The sequence below is a fragment of the Lepidochelys kempii genome, chromosome 2 (assembly GCF_965140265.1).
Source record: "Lepidochelys kempii isolate rLepKem1 chromosome 2, rLepKem1.hap2, whole genome shotgun sequence".
Lineage (NCBI taxonomy): Eukaryota > Metazoa > Chordata > Testudines > Cheloniidae > Lepidochelys > Lepidochelys kempii.
In genome coordinates, this window is record NC_133257.1 from 208,573,679 (window position 1) to 208,591,662 (window position 17,984).

Consider the following 17,984-nt stretch of genomic DNA (forward strand, 5'->3'; position numbering starts at 1 on the left):
ACATAACCAATGTGCACTCGCCCACCACTGGCATTGTTCCTGTGTTATAGTCTTTCACAGACACTTTTCACTTTGCCACTCTTACATGCTCCTTACAATCCCCGCCCAAGGAAACCCACCAAAAATTGTGGAACTAATATGCTGTTTGCTGCTATTAGATTGTGCAGTCTCTTGGTGTGTTTTACCCCTTCCCACAGCCTGTGTTTGTCTGGTCTATTAAACTGTAAGCTCTTTGGTGCAGGGACCATCTGTGCCTCTGTTTATACAATACTTAGCACAATTGAGACCTGTTCTCAATTGGTTCTTAGCCACTACCATAATACATGTGATTATTAGTATTAGTATTAATATCAATATTAATAATTAATAATAATTAATAGTAGCTTACATTGTAAATCCTCCGGTCAGCAAAGCCCTTAGCACATGATTAACTTAAGGCACATGCCCAAGTTCCAGTGGACTGCTCGGGCATTTGAAGATAAGCCCATGCATGAGTGTTTAGCACTGTACCTTGGGCAGCTTCAGATGGTTGTGTACATTATGCTGCAGGCCAAAGGTTAATAAGAATTCTGTGTGTCCACTGAAAGAAAAATGGACCCTGTACTTTGGATATAGAATTCTCAGCCTGCCAAGGCTCTCAGATCCATGACACAAGAAGGGACAATCAGACACCCTGATTCATAAAATAACTGTTAGATTTGTTTGTTTGTAGAATTATAGTAAATAAATGCAATTCCTAGATTTTGTTTCTCTACCTATAAATTTTATCTAGTGATCATTTCTAAATTTCAGTATTTTAGACAACTGGCATACAATTAGATAATATCACAGTTGAGCCTGTATTAAATATTCATTTTCTCTATGTAGTATATGAAGTATAACTATTTGAAATCAGAAAATCTACAGTGTTTGTGAAAGCCGATAAATGATGAATAGGGGGCATGAACATTCATTAAAAAATCTAAACAAAAAATTATCTTTGCCTTATCCCTTTTGATAAAGCCAGCCCAGGCCCTAACCACAATGAATACAATAAAAAATAGCAGTAGCAGAAACTTTAAATCAATTTCCTTAGCATAAATCAAGATTTATTACATGTTCACTTTCATGATTACACATTTCTGATGTAAAAACAAAGTAGAATAACACCAAGGAACTGCAGGGAATTACAGCTGTATTCGGAAGGCCTTCAGAAAGATGTATCCAGTCTTGCCCTGTGCTCCTCTTCCGCTGTTGTGCAATTTCAGTCAATGAAGCTCTGCTCATTGACACCAGCTGTGAATCTGGCCTATCTCTATATATCCACACTCTGTGCTTGGATCTTCTATATTGTTTAATTTGATCTCCTAGACAACTTTCATAACACGTAATGTACTTACAGTTGCATTCTGTGAAGCTCTCAGCAAGCAATGCGGCAATAAATACCTAGAATAATTGTCAAGCTAAATGAATCTCATTTAATGTAAATGGTTATTGAAAGTGATTTTAGTTCACCATTAAACTAAACAGAACTGCAATCAGAGTGTTTATTTCAATGAGAATTATTGTACTCAATAAAATCTCTAAGAACTACACTGCTCTTTATTATACGAAGTAAAGATCATGATTAGTGAATCTGATGTTTTCGACAAAGCCCTAACTTAAACAACAGCATGAGGTATTAAGAAGTAACTTAAATACAAGAGGCCAGATTCATCAGTACTCTGACTGTTTATGTCATTCAGAGCAGTTGCAGGCCTAGTTTAACCAACCAGTTCAGTGAAGCTGAATTGATAGCTGCTTTGCATTGCCAAAGCAACACAAAGCAGCTGGATGGTACTAATAGGGTGACCAGACAGCTATTGTGAAAAATTGGGACGGGGGTGGGGGTTAATACAGTGGTGAGCTGGAGCTGGTTCCCACCGATTCACTAGAACCGGTTGTTAAATTTAGACGCCCTTTTAGAACCGGTTGTTCTGTGAGGGACAACCAGTTCTAAAAGGGCTTCTAAATTTAACCGGCCAAAAGTGGCGCCTTAGGCACCAACTTCACGGGTGCTCCAGCCCTGGAGCTCCGAAGGGAAAAATTTGGTGGGTGCAGAGCACCCACCAGCAGCTCCCCTCCCTGCCCCTGGACCCGGCCCCGGCCCCAGCCCCAGCTCACCTCCGCTCCACCTCCACCTCCTCCCCTGAACGCGCCGCCCCGTTCTGCTTCTCCGCCCCCCACCCCAGGCTTCCCGCGAATCAGCTCCTCGCACGGGAAGCCAGGGCAGGGAGGTGGAAGTGAGCTGGGGGATGGGGGGGCGGTGAGGAGGGCCGCCCGCGCCGCAGCAGGTAACCCGGGGTGGGGGGGGGGTGCGCAGCGGAACCACTCCCCGCCCCAGCTCACCTCCTCCACCTTCAGCCTGAGCGGGAAGCTGCCGCTTGCTTCTCAGCCCTCCCCCACTTTCAGCCGAAGAGTGGATTCGCGGGAAGCCGTGGGGCGGAGAAGCAGGGCGGGGCAGTGTATTCAGGGGAGGAGGAGGAGCAGAGGTGAGGTGAGCTGGGGCCGGGTGGGGAGCTGCCGGTGGGTGCTCTGCACCCACCAAATTTTCCCCGTGGGTGCTCCAGCCCCGCAGCTCCCAGGGAGTCAGCGCCTAAGGCGTCACTTTTGATGTGATCAGTGGGGGAGCGGCCGCTCCCCCTGCTGCCCCCCCAGCTACGCTCCCCCACCTCTAGGAGCCAGAGGGACCTGCCGGATGCTTCCTGGGAGCTGCCCCAGGTAAGCACCTCCAGGACTCCCCACCTCGCCCCACGGCAGGTGCCTCTGGCTCTTAGGGGTGGGGTGGGTACCCACTACGGTGGCCCACAAGACCCTCCTGCCCGGTTCTGGGGGCAGTCAGGGGACAGGGGAGAGGGGTGGATGAGGCAAGGGTTCTGTGGGGGGGGCATCAAGGAACACGGGGGAGGAGGGTTGGATGGGGTGGGCAACAACCCCCTCGTGGGGTGAGAAGGGAACCCGTTGTTAAGATTTTGGCAGCGCATCACTGGGTTAATAGGAGCCTATAAGAAAAAGACCCAAAAATCGGGACTGTCCCTATGAAATCAGGACATCTAGTCACCCTACATACCAATGAGTCCGACCCAAGATAGTCTAGTTTATAGTACCATATGGTCATTTACACACACAAATGCAAACACTATTGAAACTTAGAGCAATTATTTGTGAGTCAGTTATTGTAGCAAGCAATACAGAGGGTTAGTCTCCTTTATCTTATGTAGAAAGTTGGGAACACTGCATCACACTGAATATGACTAAAATAGGACTGTACTCGTTATGGCTTGAGAAAAGCTTCATATCATAATCACAGTCTACATCAAATGTGATTTCCTTTGCAGAACTCTATTGTAGACCTCAATCCATTAAGTTTACCCTTTGTCCTGCAATGCTGAGACCAAACAGGCCAGCAAGAACAAATTTCTCAGAGTAGGCTAGGGTTAGGGTTAGGGTATAGTCAGATAGTGAAAGAGTGCTCTAGAGGCGGAGTGACTGGCTGAGGGGATTGAGAACTGGTATAAAAAGTCACTCAGCAGTGGATAACTGATTTGAATCCAGCTCAGTATGCTAGTGGCCAAAAAGGCATTAACTAACTGACAGCTGTTCCACAGAAATGAGAGGGCAGTTTCTGTCTCTTAGGTCCTTGGCTAGTCAAACTGCTAACTCTTTGTGGTGATAGTTTTGGTGAGACATATACTAACACTCTTAGATCCCAATCCAAACAAGCACTTAAGTACATGCCTAGATTTAAGAACCTGAGTGGCCACATTAACTCCAAAAGACCTACTCAGATGTTTAAACATACACGTGTGTAACTGCTTGGCTAGCCAAGGACCTAAGAGACAGAAACCACCCTCTCATTTCTGTAGAACAGCTGTCAGTTAGTTAATGCCTCTTTGGCCACTAGCACACTGAGCTGGATTCAAACCAGTAACCCACTGCTGAGTGACTTTTCATGCCAGTTATCAGTCAGTCAGTCACTCCGACTCTAGAGCGCGCTTTCACTAGTGGACTGTAACACAGTGTTATACCTCCTATTCAGCGAAGTAAGGGTGCTCCACATGATGCTCCAGCCTGGGTTTTTATTATAGTTGTTAACCAAAGGTCTGATCGTTATTCACTTGGCGGAAGATTGGGGCCCAAGTCATTTGTGGTACAGGACAGCACAGTTCATCTTTCTTACCACCTCAGGCCCGTGCATAAAATCAGAAAAATATTTCCTCCTGCTATAAGAATTTCTATGTCTTGGGTGTTACATCACTTGAATCTTCTCGGCAATAACCTTCTGAAACTAGCTTGGCATAGTGCGAGGAAGTAGCTTTGATCAATCTTAAATCCTCAGCCCTTGACACTTTAATCAAAATAATTTAAAATTCTATTAAGCACAATATGCAGAGCGTTAACACGCTGAACCAGTGAGTGGTTAGGCTGTAAGAGATGAGTGATATACCTGAGTAACAGCCATGGTAGAAGGGCTCTTGTATTTTCTCCTTGCTGAATCATGGGAAAGAATGGCACAATTCCTCTCTCTTTGCCATGCTAGTGCTTGATTCAAAGGATCTGACAAGTATCCACACTTACAAACATTCAACTCAGAACTCCTTACAGAAGGAAAGTGAAAGCAAGGGCACTTTTCTAAATGTCTGATTATCTAGGAAAATCTGGGTGACATAAAGGTTATGAGTATTTTATTGTGGAGTACATAAAATCTGTTTTCTCATGAAACATTCAGTATTCAGTGGAAAATACAGTGGGGAGATTTATATACACAGAGAACATGAAACAATGGGTGTTACCATACACACTGTAACGAGAGTGAGCAGGTAAGGTGATCTATTACCAGCAGGAGAGCGGGGGAGGGGAACCTTTTGTAGTGATAATCAAGGTGGGCCATTAATTCCAATTCAGCAGTCTCTCGTTGGAGTCTGTTTTTGAAGTTTTTTTGTTAAAGAATTGCCACTTTTAGGTCTGTAATCGAGTGACCAAAGAGATTGAAGTGTTCTCCGACTGGTTTTTGACTGTTATAATTCTTGACATCTGATTTGTGTCCATTTATTCTTTTACGTAGAGACTGTCCAGTTTGGCTAATGTACATGGCAGAGGGGCATTGCTGGCACACGATGGCATATATCACATTGGTAGATGTGCAGGTGAACCTTGATTATCACTACAAAAGGTTTCTCCCCCCCACCCCCCCTCCCGCTCTCCTGCTAGTAATAGCTCACCTTACCTGATCACTCTCGTTACAGTGTGTATGGTAACACTCATTGTTTCATGTTCTCTGTGTTATAAATCTCCCCACTGTATTTTCCACTGAATGCATCCGATGAAGTGAGCTGTAGCTCACGAAAGCTTATGCTCTAATAAATTTGTTAGTCTCTAAGGTGCCACAAGTACTCCTTTTCTTTTTCTCTCTTTTTAATCTGTCCATTTTCTCCCTCTGGACCTTGCTCTCCTTCTCTTCTCCTTGCCTTCTTTTTTTTAAGTCTGGACACAAAATCACACTTGGCATCCCAGAGAATGTTGCTAAGAAGCTGATCTTGTCAGGTGGTAGGTTTAGAGTAGCAGCCATGTTAGTCTGTATCCGCAAAAAGAACAGGAGGACTTGTGGCAACTTAGAGACTAACAAATTTATTAGAGCATGAGCTTTCATGGGCTACAGCCCACTTCATTGGATGCATAGAATGGAACATATAGTAAGAAGCTATATATATCTACATACAGAGAAGGTGGAAGTTGCCATACAAACTGTCAGAGGCTAATTAATTAAGATGAGCTATTATCAGCAGGAGAAAAATAATAGGTGCTAGGTGTCTCTCAAAACTCCATTAGCTCAGGTGTGATTTGAGGGCATTTAGGTACGATCAGCTCTGAGACCCATAAAGCACCTTTTTGTTCATGTGTGTGTTTACATTTGATTTTTACACTGTGTTTAATCTGAATAATGACAGGGTTTTTACAGGGAAAGATTAGTATTTGTGATTTTCATCAGATTTGATTGGCCAGAGAGATGATGTAGTAAGCATATATCTTGGCCCATACCATTTTGGTGTTTGTACACCAGGCAAAGTCCACTTCCCTCATAGCAGCTGCACACAAAAATCACAAATCACCCACGTAATTCTTCTGTGTTTTGAGTAGAGTTCTAGCTGTTTACATTTAAATAATGCTTTTCATAGCAAGGCACACAGATCTTGACTCAGATCTCAGACCTCAGTAAACTACCACACACAAGGTCTCACTTTTAGCTCATTGTTTAGACTAGAATGAAACCAGATGAATGTAACACAGAGAGACACATTTCCTAAAGCATTCCATAAATGGACTAATATTAACTTTGCAGACAAATGGAGAACGATAGCATGGGGAAGTTTGATTTTACAAATGAAAGAAAAAGGAAAAATGTTATTACCAATTCAAATAGATCACGAGCTCATTCCTGAACTCTGGTCCAGTAGTGCAAAAGGGTCACAGTGAAACAGCCAGAAGGTATATAATTTTTTACCATTAAATTTTGTGCTGGAGAAAAGGTAATTTGTTATGATCCCATGCATATAGCAGTAAAGAGAAGGCAACAGGTTATGAACTCTGAAACTTTCCCACAGAGAAAGAGAGAGAGAGAGAGACCATATCATGACATCTGGTAACATCTTCCACCTTCAGTGCAGACAAAAAGAACTGATGGCTCTGAGCTATGGTGTGGAGTGCACAGATGTACAATGCTAGATTTTGTGGAAGAGGTTAAAAGCTTTCTAGATCTCCTTAATTCTTTCCTGAGTCAGATTCCAGGTAGGCCAGTTTGACCTGAAAAATATGAATCCATGCAAGGTACTCTGAAGAGAAGGTGTGTAGTGTGCTAAATACTACCTATGCTATCAGTTTTAAATACTCAGGACAGGGAACCTAGAAGTCAATGAGGATTTTTCCTGAGAAGGAATGAGGCATTTGGTCTATGATTAACTTGAGCTAAAAATCCCTGTGAAAAAATATCACTAATAAAATTTCAATTTTTCTAACATTTTTATAATCACGAATTCTCAATAATGTACAGTACATCTTACATAACAATAAAACAACCACAATACTCCATGTGGTAGACTCATCATAAATTTCTACCAGGAATACCATCATAAACTACCATTTTCCGTTATAAAAAATAACCATTAAAACCCAGACATGCACAAACAAGGTAATCTGCCATAAATTGTGAAATGGTAGAATACTACAAATGTAAATTTATTCCACTCCCGTTGCAATGCATGTAATTTCCATAGCTTTATTAGAAATCTTGCTGGTGCGGTAGTTTGGCACTAGGTTATAAATATAGCAGGAATGAGTCAGCATGCAAATTCCTTCTTTAGAAAACAATCTGAGTGGTTTTATAGTCCAAAGCTGTTTATTATTTTCTAAGAACAGTGAGGCAAGTTCATGTTCAGAACCTGCTGAGAGAAGAATTCACAAAACATTCTGGTATGAGACGGGTTGGGGGGAGGGTCTCTGCAAAAAAGCACCACCCTAGAATGGTCTCAAATCCAACTTTTAGCTACTGTATTTTTTTTTCTGCTACACTGAGTCATTAGGGTCCTCATGAGATTGTCAATGCATGCACTCCACTAATGAAGTGAGAGCACAGCTAATGCTGGGAATTGCATCTCCTCAATGAATGATGGGGCCTCTTAATACCTAAGCCACACAAAACAAAAAATATCATACAAAAGCAACCCAATTTTCCATTTCCCTGGTCCAACCATCTTTGAATAAGAATGAGTGGAAAAGATATTTTTGATGAGTCCAGACATCTTTGTACTCTGCTGACTCAAAAATGGTTTTGTTTTTACATAACAGATTGCAGCAAGCAAGTACTTCCTAATATGATCCAATAATGTTTCTTAGGCACAATGACAAATGTGAAAAGCTATTTGGTGAGTCAAGACTGTCTTCAATTTGCGTTTTGTACTGGGCTGAGAGCACGGTGCCTAATAATAGGTAATGGGCAAGATTCTGAAGCTGGGTTGGAGCCTCTTTATTCCATTCTAGTGGTGTGAAAGGCAGTGGTGTTGGAAGAATTTGTATAGTGGGGGGTGCTGAGAGCCATTGAACCAAACTGTAAATCCTCTATATAATGGAATCCACTTCAAGCCAGGGGGTGCAGCAGCACCCTGGCTCCCCTAGTTCCAGCACCTATGGTAAAGGGGCTGTAAACTAGCTTCCAATTGTCAGCAGAGAATTCCCCTGGTACAGGTGAATTTCCTGCTGGTACATCTGCATTCCAGTGAGGCCCTGCAGCTCTGTTCCTGCACCCTCTCCTCAGGTACAGGGCAGAGAGAGGGCATGTGAGGGTCAGGAAGGAGTATAACAAAGTGGAGCTCTGCAACAGCGGTCCTCATCTGGCATAGGGTTGATTAAGGACCCTGCAATCAGGGCACAAATTAGAGCTGCCCAGAAGCTGTTCTTATTCACATTGGGGTTGGGGCTAGCCTGGGAATCTGGGAGCTGGAACCAGCTCCTTGATGTTCCCTCCCATGTCACCCCTCTCCTGTACAATGAAGAATTTAGGAGCAGGAGAGACTTAAGTCCAAAACCAAGTCTGGCTAGAACCATCTGGGAATTTCTCACCAAATCAATTCCCTGTCATTGCAGAGGCCTCGGGCACTGGTTCACCTTTGTCCCTCCTGTCCTCTGCCTGTGGCACACAATAACTTAGTCTCCAGAAGGCTGTAATACTTTAGTCTAATCCAGGTTACTGGGTTCAATGCACAGGTTATTGGGTGGGGCTTAGTGGCCTTTGATGTACAGGAGGTCAGACTAGATGATTTGGTGGTTGTTTTTATGACTCTGACTCAGTCTATACCAATAATTAATAAAGGAAGCAAAATTGTAAGAGGGGAGATAACAGAGATATTTTGAGAGTGAGGGAATCAAGTGAAAACATCAAAAGAATTATTATCCTCATATAGAACCCGGTTCGGCTCCCAGCGAAGTCAATGGAAAGACTCTCAGAGACATCAGTAGGCATAAATTCTGGAACTACGGGTGCTGGTGCAGCACCCCCTGGCATGAAGTGGTGACCATCATACACAGGGTTTATAGTTTGGGTCAATGGCTCTGAGCACCCCCACTATACAAGTTGTTCCAGTCCCTGTCAGTAGGAGCTGCAGCCTGATGTCATTGAATGTCATTTGGGCATTATCCTGGCTCTCACATTTTGTACATGGTGTAACCTGTGGCATAAGCCACAGGGCCAGGGCTAAAGCTGCCGGGGGGGAGGTAGGACAACTTTAACTGAATTTCCAAATTTTGTACAGGTTTAAGTCAGAACATAAATGTTTTACTGTTAGCAGGGTGGGCCTCCCCACCTAGCATTGGCAGTAGCCCCACCTGGCGGTTATGGGGTAGGGGAACTCGGCCCTCCCACTCCACCAGGTTCCCCTACCCCATAGCTAGGTCTAGCCTGTGATGCCAGGGGCTGTTCTATATTACACTGGTTTCAGAGTAGCAGCTGTGTTAGTCTGTATTCACAAAAAGAAAAGGAGGACTTGTGGCACCTTAGAGGCTAATAAATTTATTTGAGCATAAGCATATTACACTGGCAGCAGTGCTCCCCCAGTGACAGAGGATCAGGTGGAGTGGAGTGATCCAGTCCTACCCCTTCCACCCAAGGCCATGTCCTGCATCCCATCTCTCTCAATCTGTGTCACACAGCCTAGGTTAGCAGGCAGGCACTACTGGGGCCCATGTTTATGCCACCTAAGGACTCTACTAAACTGGGGGCAGTTTTCTGATCTCTGTGCACTGCTTCAGTGTCACAAAATGGCTGGACCAGGGTGAGGAGTTAGGCCTAAGCATTTTATTTTTATCTATCAATGTTGTATCTTATGCAATCAGAAGACTCCTTTTGGGAGGTGGGGAAGTGCTCAGAGGTACACTAGAGCTTTTCAAATTTCAGTTCAGTTCTCAGCCTGCTATGGCCTAAAGTGGTGAGAATGTGGCTCAGCAAGCCAGCTGAAATTGGCAGGTTTCCATCTCTAGCTCACATATGTGCTAGTGTTTTTTCAGGCTTGTTTAGCGAACGTTGTGATTTCTCACCCCTTCCCCTGAATCATAGTTTAAGATCTATCATTCAAGACGGCCTGATCTTGAGCCATGTACATATATCACATAGAACATTAAAACCTGACCTTTTATACACAGAATAATAAATACCTGTGAGTCACTTGCAAGGTAGTAACTCACTGATGTGGTTCAGCAGAGAATAAAAGCAGAACCTCAACAAGAAAATCTTCAGTTGTAACCAAATCTTGAGGGGCTTTGTAATCATACTTTTACATTTAGAAACCTGTAAAACCATGTAAATGCATTTCAAAATGGGGATGATATGTTAGTAAATGGAAATGTGGCAGGAGGGGTGCCAAGTGCCGATGTGTCCGCCTGCACAATGTAAGGAATTGTTGGATATGTGCTATGACCCACTAACATCATCAGACAGCTGGACTGTTATGACTTCAGTTCAACAAACAGTGTATCACAGTCATCTATCAGCTCTCATTGTTACCATCTGATTCAGCAACCTTTCCAGTGGCATTGCTACTGTGACACAGCAGACAGCTTTTCAGGACTTCGTTGCCTTTAGAGGTCTTCTATTTGGTGTATAGGGTCTGGTCCAGGTCTTCTAAGATGAATGGATGAAGCATGAGTAGCAGGCAGAGAGGAAACCCTCTGTGTCACAAGCAGCCTCCAGGACTTGAGAAGTTAGCCCTGGGACCTACAAGAAATATTGGTCCCCTTCAGTTTACATCAGGCAGCAGCTCTCTGTGTAGCAAGCTCATGTGTAGCCTCTAGAATAAAGCACAAGGAGAAATATTAGCATGATTTAAAAGGATGGCATCCGATGGTCCGGTCTCTTGAAACTTTACCACCATTAGGCAGAGTGGTATTTGCAAAGAGAGATCCTGAATCCAAAAACAATTATACATGGTGATTATACAATAGCCACTCACCCACAGAGTTCCCAGTTTTGTGTATTCAGCAGCACACATTTTATATTACTAGACATTAGAGCCCATACCCTTCCCTTTACATGTTAAAGGGCCTGGAGGAGGAGGAGGACAGATCCTCAGCTCATCGGCCTTTGCTGCTCCATTACATTTTCCCTGTTGGAAGCAGTGCTGCGGCAGCACAAGAGGCAATGGAAATGCTTGCCATTGCCCGGATACTATTTTCTTGTCTATGCCACATGCTACTCTTGGCTGAGTTCCCCAACCAACATCCCATAAACTCTGCAGGGACACTGTGAAGGGGAAGGTACTGCTGGCTGGGCGCTTGCGTGGGTAACATGCTACCTTGAGGGGATGCCAAAAAAATCATTTATACAGCCCAGAGAAAAGATAACTAAGGAGCCTTCTCCTGGGGTGAAATGTTGAAGTGAGTTACACTCCATCACAAAGCAGGCATAGAACTGCGACATTTTTTTCTTTTTGGTAGCAGTGAGGTTACAGGGACTTCCCATCACTCAGCTAATCCACCCCCCCCCAAATATATGCACCCTGCAGTTTCATACAGATATATATATATATATACACACAGTTCTATCTGGGTGCTGGAACAATTTGTATAATGCGGGTGCTGAGAGCCAGTGTACCCCACTGTAAACCCTGTATATGATGGAAACCACTTTAAGCCAGGGGGTGTGGTAGCACCCCTGGTTCCAGCACCTATGAGCTCTATCCCACAGAACAAGAACGACCTTGCCCTCATCTTGTTATGCAAATGCAACAGTCATCATTCTTTTAGAGCACACTCCCTGGGCTTCAATAACGAAAATCATTATGATTCAAAATTCATGATCTATTTATTCAGTATTGTGTTGTGCTCTAGTGCCAGGTGGATTACTATGCCTTTAAGACTACAATCTCTTTGAAACAGAGACTGCTATTTGCTGGCACTGCTCTTCTATTTTAAAGCATCATGTACACAACTGTAATGATCATGTAAAGTTTAGTAATATTTACAAGATTGGGGGAAAAACTGTAATGCGGTTAATAGAAAACACAAACATCCCTTTACCAACTGTTTTATTCTTTTCCAAGTCTTTCCCTCATTCTATAAAATTAACATTTTTTGTAGATACAAAAGACAAAATCATAAATTACTGGATTTGGCAGAGAAAGGCAGAGATGGTGGCAGGGCACAGCTGGAGTGTTTGAAATGTGGCAGTTTTCTTCTGGGCCATCATTTTTGCTGTTCCTTTGGGTACGTGCAGCTAAATGAGGATACTGCTAATGCCACATCCATGTAAATCTCAGAGTAGAACTGTGGGCAAAAAGGAGTGTTTTCTCCTGTACAGACTGGATTTCTTCACATCATCATGGTCTCATCTCAGCAGCTCACATGCCATTATGTATCCATGTACTGCAGATCTTCGCATTTTTCATTCTGCATCAGGCTAACAATATGCACTCACTCCTATTGAAGATCCCTGGCAGAATAATACACCACCTGTTCAGGGTTTGGATTTTTTCCCCCTTACTAATTAAGCATTTAAATTGTTTCCCAACTAAATTGAATATCTTTTCTTTTCTGCCCCATCCCTTGGCTGCACCTTCATAGACATTTTCCTTTTGAACGCAAATGAAAAAGAAACCCTCGAGCATAAGTGGGCCTATCATTTTAGCCAAAACAGCCATTAGTGCTGAGCTGAGAAATCATGCTCAACTCATACTGAATGACTATATGAGGTACCAAATGATGGGGAACAACAGATAGGAGCACTAGCCATGGGGCCAGAGAATCATCAAAGAATGATGGGAGGGGCCAGGAGGGAAGGGCAACACTGTCATTTGGTCTAATCAAAGCCTATTTGTTAACTAGTTTTGAAGCGCTGATGACTGTATAGCTTACAGAAAACAGGCATGTCCTAAATATGGAGTAGCTGTGTTATCTGAATATATCCTGCTGGGTTTATAACCATTTAGAAACATGGTAATTAGAATTGTATCATATAGTACTTTTTCTTCTGCGCCTGGAACAATGGGTCCATGATTTGCAGGTCCTATGTGCTTGCAATACAAATGATAAATAATCAGAAAAATAACAGTTATAAAGGCCAATTCTTTTTAAAAAAATGAGTGTCTAGAGTGAGCTACTAATCCTCAATGTTCAGCACTTTTGAATATCAGGACACTTATTTAGTGCCTAAATATGGACATTGAAGCCTAACTTTAGTCATTCATTTTTTTAAAAAAATCTTCATCGAAGTACATAAATAATAAAGATGGGAAATTAACTGGAAACTCTCTTGTCAAAATAAACCCAGGATATTTAGACTCAGAATAATTTGGGTACCAAACACTCGTGACACAACATTAATTTTTTTGGGGGGAAAGACCAGGCAAACTAACACAATTAACAGGCCCAGCCAGGACCTAAAAGTGCAAGGATAGTGTGTTATTTGATCCTTCTTCAGTGAAATGACTGACGACCCTGTGATTAGTGCTCTACCCTTCAATTTAAGAGACCAAGTTTTGATTCAAATCCAATTTTTCATTCCAGGGCAGCTAGCCATGCAGTGGGAGAAACTACCTTACTTCACTCGGAGTGACCTTGCTCACCAAGTTAGGAGGAGTAATAATAGGCTCTACATGAAATCTCATCCAGCAATCCTCATCTAGAAGATAGGTTACCAAACAGAATTTATACAATCGATCAGTTTTATTAGTCTATCTTAAGATTCTGCTCTAAAGTGTCCCCAGATCCACAGAACACAATTCTGTCCCATTGTTATTCAATGACCAACTCCATTATGCTTAAAGCAGGTTTCATAGGGCACTGCTGAAATTCAGCCACCTCTTTGGTGGAAGGCATCATCCAGATGGACAGCCTGAACATCAGTGGGGAAAAAGGGAATATTTTGGCCTGGAACATTGGTGTAAACGCTAACTCTTAAGAAAAAGTGCCTTGGCTCCTTTAATGCAGAGCAAACAAGTCCTTGGTTTCAAAGATCACAAGCCTGTTCCTGTTCCCATTGAAATTCAGAGCAAAACTCCAATGACTTCTGTAGGAAAAGGATTTGTCCTTTATTCCCAAGGAACCACATACAGTTAGCAGCATGGAATTCAATGGAGCTACTATACCATGGAAGGATGAGAGCAATCTCCCAAGGATTTGAGCCATTGCAAACATAATACTTAGCCCACTAAGCCATGCCCTCCAATGCCCAAATTGCATCATAAAATTATTCATTTTGTACCAATTAATTAGTGTAGTTATGAGGAAAGTCATGCAGTACTTGCAGGCTAACATTTATTGCTCAGTGTGTCCTTATTTGTTTATTCTGATTCCCTGATGCCATTAATAGAGCTGTTTGTGAATCTTCTTTATGCTTCCAATCAGCATGTGCTTAGTTACAAGTCCATTAGGGCCCTCTCAGATTATCCCACTATATGGTGTGAGTAAACAATAGATGCTGTTTTCCTGTGCGGGTAGGTCTCCGTGGATAACCTAATGAGATTACATCTATGCCAATCTAATACTGTTAGAGCAGAGTAAATGAAAGCCCTGTCAGCTGGGGCCATGAATTTTCTCACACCAGCAGTGCTTCTAGGGTTAAAAATAAAACGCTGCCTGCATTTGTTGCTGAAATGGTGAATAATCTAGGAAGCGATTACATTCTTATAACCAGATTTCTCTTCTCCAGAGGTATCTCTCTGGGAATGTTTGAGAAGCTGGGGAAAGCAGTTGCAATTCTCTTGAAAGGAAGCGAGCAAGGGGTAAATCTTGGAAATGCCAGACCTAAAACACTGACCTGGAATTTATTCAAATGCCTTTCAAGTCTAATGCATAAAGCCTGGTTATTCCATCAAAGTCACTGTGAATCAGCACTCACTGCTTAAACATGTGAAATAGCCTGAGCTCATGTAGAACATTTTGAGCTAATGTACATAACTTAACAACTGACCTCCCTACCCTGTTTTTCTCAGTTTCCTCTAATGATGTGGAAAACAGGTTTCCATTGGATTCTGGTATTTTCATCTTCCATATTTAAAAAAAATCCTTTCCCTAAAGAATACATTGACTGGGAGGGGAGCGGGGGATTGCATAGCACCAAAATAAAAAAATCAGTATTTCATTCATGTTAAAAAAACTAACAAACAGGGAGGCCTGGGCACAATAATAGCCATTAAATGGCTACGTAAGCTACTGAACTATTGTTCATTTATTTTTTTTCTAGAGCAGTGCTGGACCTGATTCGCTGCATAACTCAACAGAGTCACACTGCTGCAACACTGGAGTAACACAATTGGTGAATCAACACAGTTCCACTGTCTACGGAACTGAGATACTCGAGACTGAGTTTCTGACTTCAAGGAGAGCAGGACTGGGCCCTGAATGTCTGTCTATTCTTAGCCAAGTGGCATTTTAAAACATTTTTTTTCAGTCCTAATCATCAAAAACAATTGTCAGTAAGGTAGTGCATCTACTTACTTCCTGGGTCATCTACTAATGCTACATTTTCTGCTTGTAAAACGGATTTTTCATCCTGCTTTCAATTTGTTTCCACCGTTTATCAGCAAAGATTCATCCTTACTTTGTCAACCCTTACACTTCCCAACCACACGCCCACTGAAGCTGCCTTTCAAAGCCATTGCATTCTAATATGCTTTTGGTATAAGTGCCACAACTCAGGTATACGAAACTGATACAGAGAACCCAGTACTGAGTACTTCAGTGAACTCTGCTCTAAAGTACAAAGATGGGTTGAACTTTCTGAGAAAGACTGACATGTAAGTGGCAGTGGTATATCAATTTCTAATCAATATTAAACCTCTAACTCTCCAGATCAATCACAGTTGCAGGGTAATGTACAGCTGGGCATACTTTCTAAGCAGTACAAACCAACAATGGTTTCACTGAACATTCTTTAACTCTGTTGGGCTAGAAATCTCTGCATCCATGATATTTTCAACCTTGCAGTTCAAATGTACACTCACGGTTAGATATTAGGACTATTAATAACCAATAACCTCTTTCCCCAGCGTAGCACACAACACATCTCACGGGTCTGATATCTTTTCCATAAACTGTAATGCTGAGGCAACATGTTATGCAGCCAGTGCCCGCTTCAGTGTTAGAGTCCATCCAGGAGCTTTTAGTATTGGGATGTGACTATAGGGAACAGAATTGATACTGGGACTGCTCAGTATTGCCTGATACCTGACATTTAAATGGGACCATCTCACTGGTTTTGGTACTAACTTATGTGGAAGGATTCTCCAATTGTTTTCTCCTAGAGACCCTCAGGAAAATGATGTGGATTTCCGGACAGTATCTCAGTGAGACAAAATAACCATCTCCAAATGGTTCCCATATAGTCTGGGGGTGCTCGGCATCTCACAGGAGACAGCCCTAAAACCACATGCAGTGGATGGAGTTGCACACCTGTGCATGAAGATGTTGGAATTTATCCACTGTGCAGATGTAGGTGCAGGAGAACTGTACATACACCCAGAAAAGAGGGCAAAGCGCTTGGGAAATGAGGCCCTGTGTCTCTGGAAATGGGAGGCTATGAGTTGCGCTACTCATCTTCCAAACGCATTGCGGTCTAAAGACTAGGCGGCGACATCGTAGTCTGTCCCTAGTGAGGGGTGGCACATGGCTGACTGTCACAGCATTCTGTGGCAATGCATTCCCTGGTTCTTCCCTGACTCCAGCGGGGAAGGAATCTGTTATAGGCCTATACCAGGAACAGATTACTTCCCCCTCCATGCCTGCCCATCTCTGCTGATCAGCGGACTGAGTGGGTCAGAACCACAGCTCCACCCATTCCCTGTCCCTGCACGGTCACTCCCATCCCATCTGCTCAGGAATAGCTATCCTGTGGAGATACTGTCCTTGCCAAGTGATTGCCCACAATGCAAATAGCCCATGTAGGGGAGTAAGCAAGGTTTCCTTTACTCCCCTGTGTTGCATCATAAGGACTGGGCACAATCCTGCCTTAAATTATCTAACCCTATCTTAGCATAACACATCAAAGAGTGAATGATGTTTTTGAATGATTTACACTATAACTCATACGGGAAATCATCAGTGCTTATTTCCCCACCAAAAAGACTTTTGTTGGTTATCCTTCAGTAAACATACTGCAGAAAAATTCATGTGCACCTATGAGAACTGTAAGATCCTAAAGAAATGGACATTTGAATTTTATCTCCACCTCCCTCTCTCTTATGCTATTTCTCCTGCTGTATTAACTGGGAGAGTTTGTTAAAAACATCACTCATCACATCTGCCTCTAAGTGCCTTGTGCTTGGTTTCAAAAGTGTATTTAGTTCTTGACATTGAATGGTTTTAAGAGAAAAAACAATGAAAGCAGGTAAAACCTGTAACCATCCCCAGAGGGGCAGAAGTCAAATGAGAGAATGCTGATGTCTTTGAGTTGACTGAGTCACAACCGACAGGTCTTAATAGAGTAAGGCATTCCAGAGACTGGTGTCAGAGGCTGTCAAACCTACCTCACTAACACCAATTAACTGGGAGATAGGGGATCTTAGAGTTTGGATCAAAGCCTTTCTTGTCCAGATGAAAGATCGCATCAGCTTTGAAAGAAAGCTCCAGATGTCTATGGGGGAAAAAATTCTTCCATTCAGCCTGTTTTTCAGTGAATTTTGAAACATTTCAGCATGAGGAACAAAATAACGTCCCTGCTGGAAAATGTGTCAGATGTTTCATTTAAAAACAATATTAAGCAAGGAAGGTTGTAGCCAACTTGGAGGGAATGTTTGATCCTGTCCCAAATTTCCATTGCTTCTAAGGCAGGGAGATATTAAATCATTCTTACTAATCAGTTCTCCATTTAAGAACAAGCAACCTTTCAAAAAAATCTTTTTTTTTTAAACTTTCCTTCATGCAAGGACTTCAGGAGATCAGCATACAGCTCATGGTACAGCAAACCACATCCGGAAATAATAATCTCA

General features: G+C 42.7%; 1 protein-coding gene across 13 annotated transcripts in view; it reads left to right on the forward strand.

The window, feature by feature from the left end:
* The first annotated feature begins 2,398 nt into the window (after positions 1-2,398).
* The window catches only part of NPVF (neuropeptide VF precursor), a 49,082-nt gene continuing 33,496 nt past the window's right edge, over positions 2,399-17,984 (forward strand). Inside the window, exons 1-4 of one of the 13 annotated variants that reach the window (XM_073333682.1) lie at positions 2,529-2,739; positions 12,139-12,264; positions 13,564-13,625; positions 15,242-15,794. Coding sequence is in view for 1 of the 13 variants with exons in the window: in XM_073333691.1 (XP_073189792.1) it covers positions 7,914-7,937 (24 nt within the window). In the remaining 12 variants the exon portion in view is untranslated. The other 12 variants (XM_073333677.1, XM_073333678.1, XM_073333680.1 and 9 more) reach the window with 12 other exon arrangements.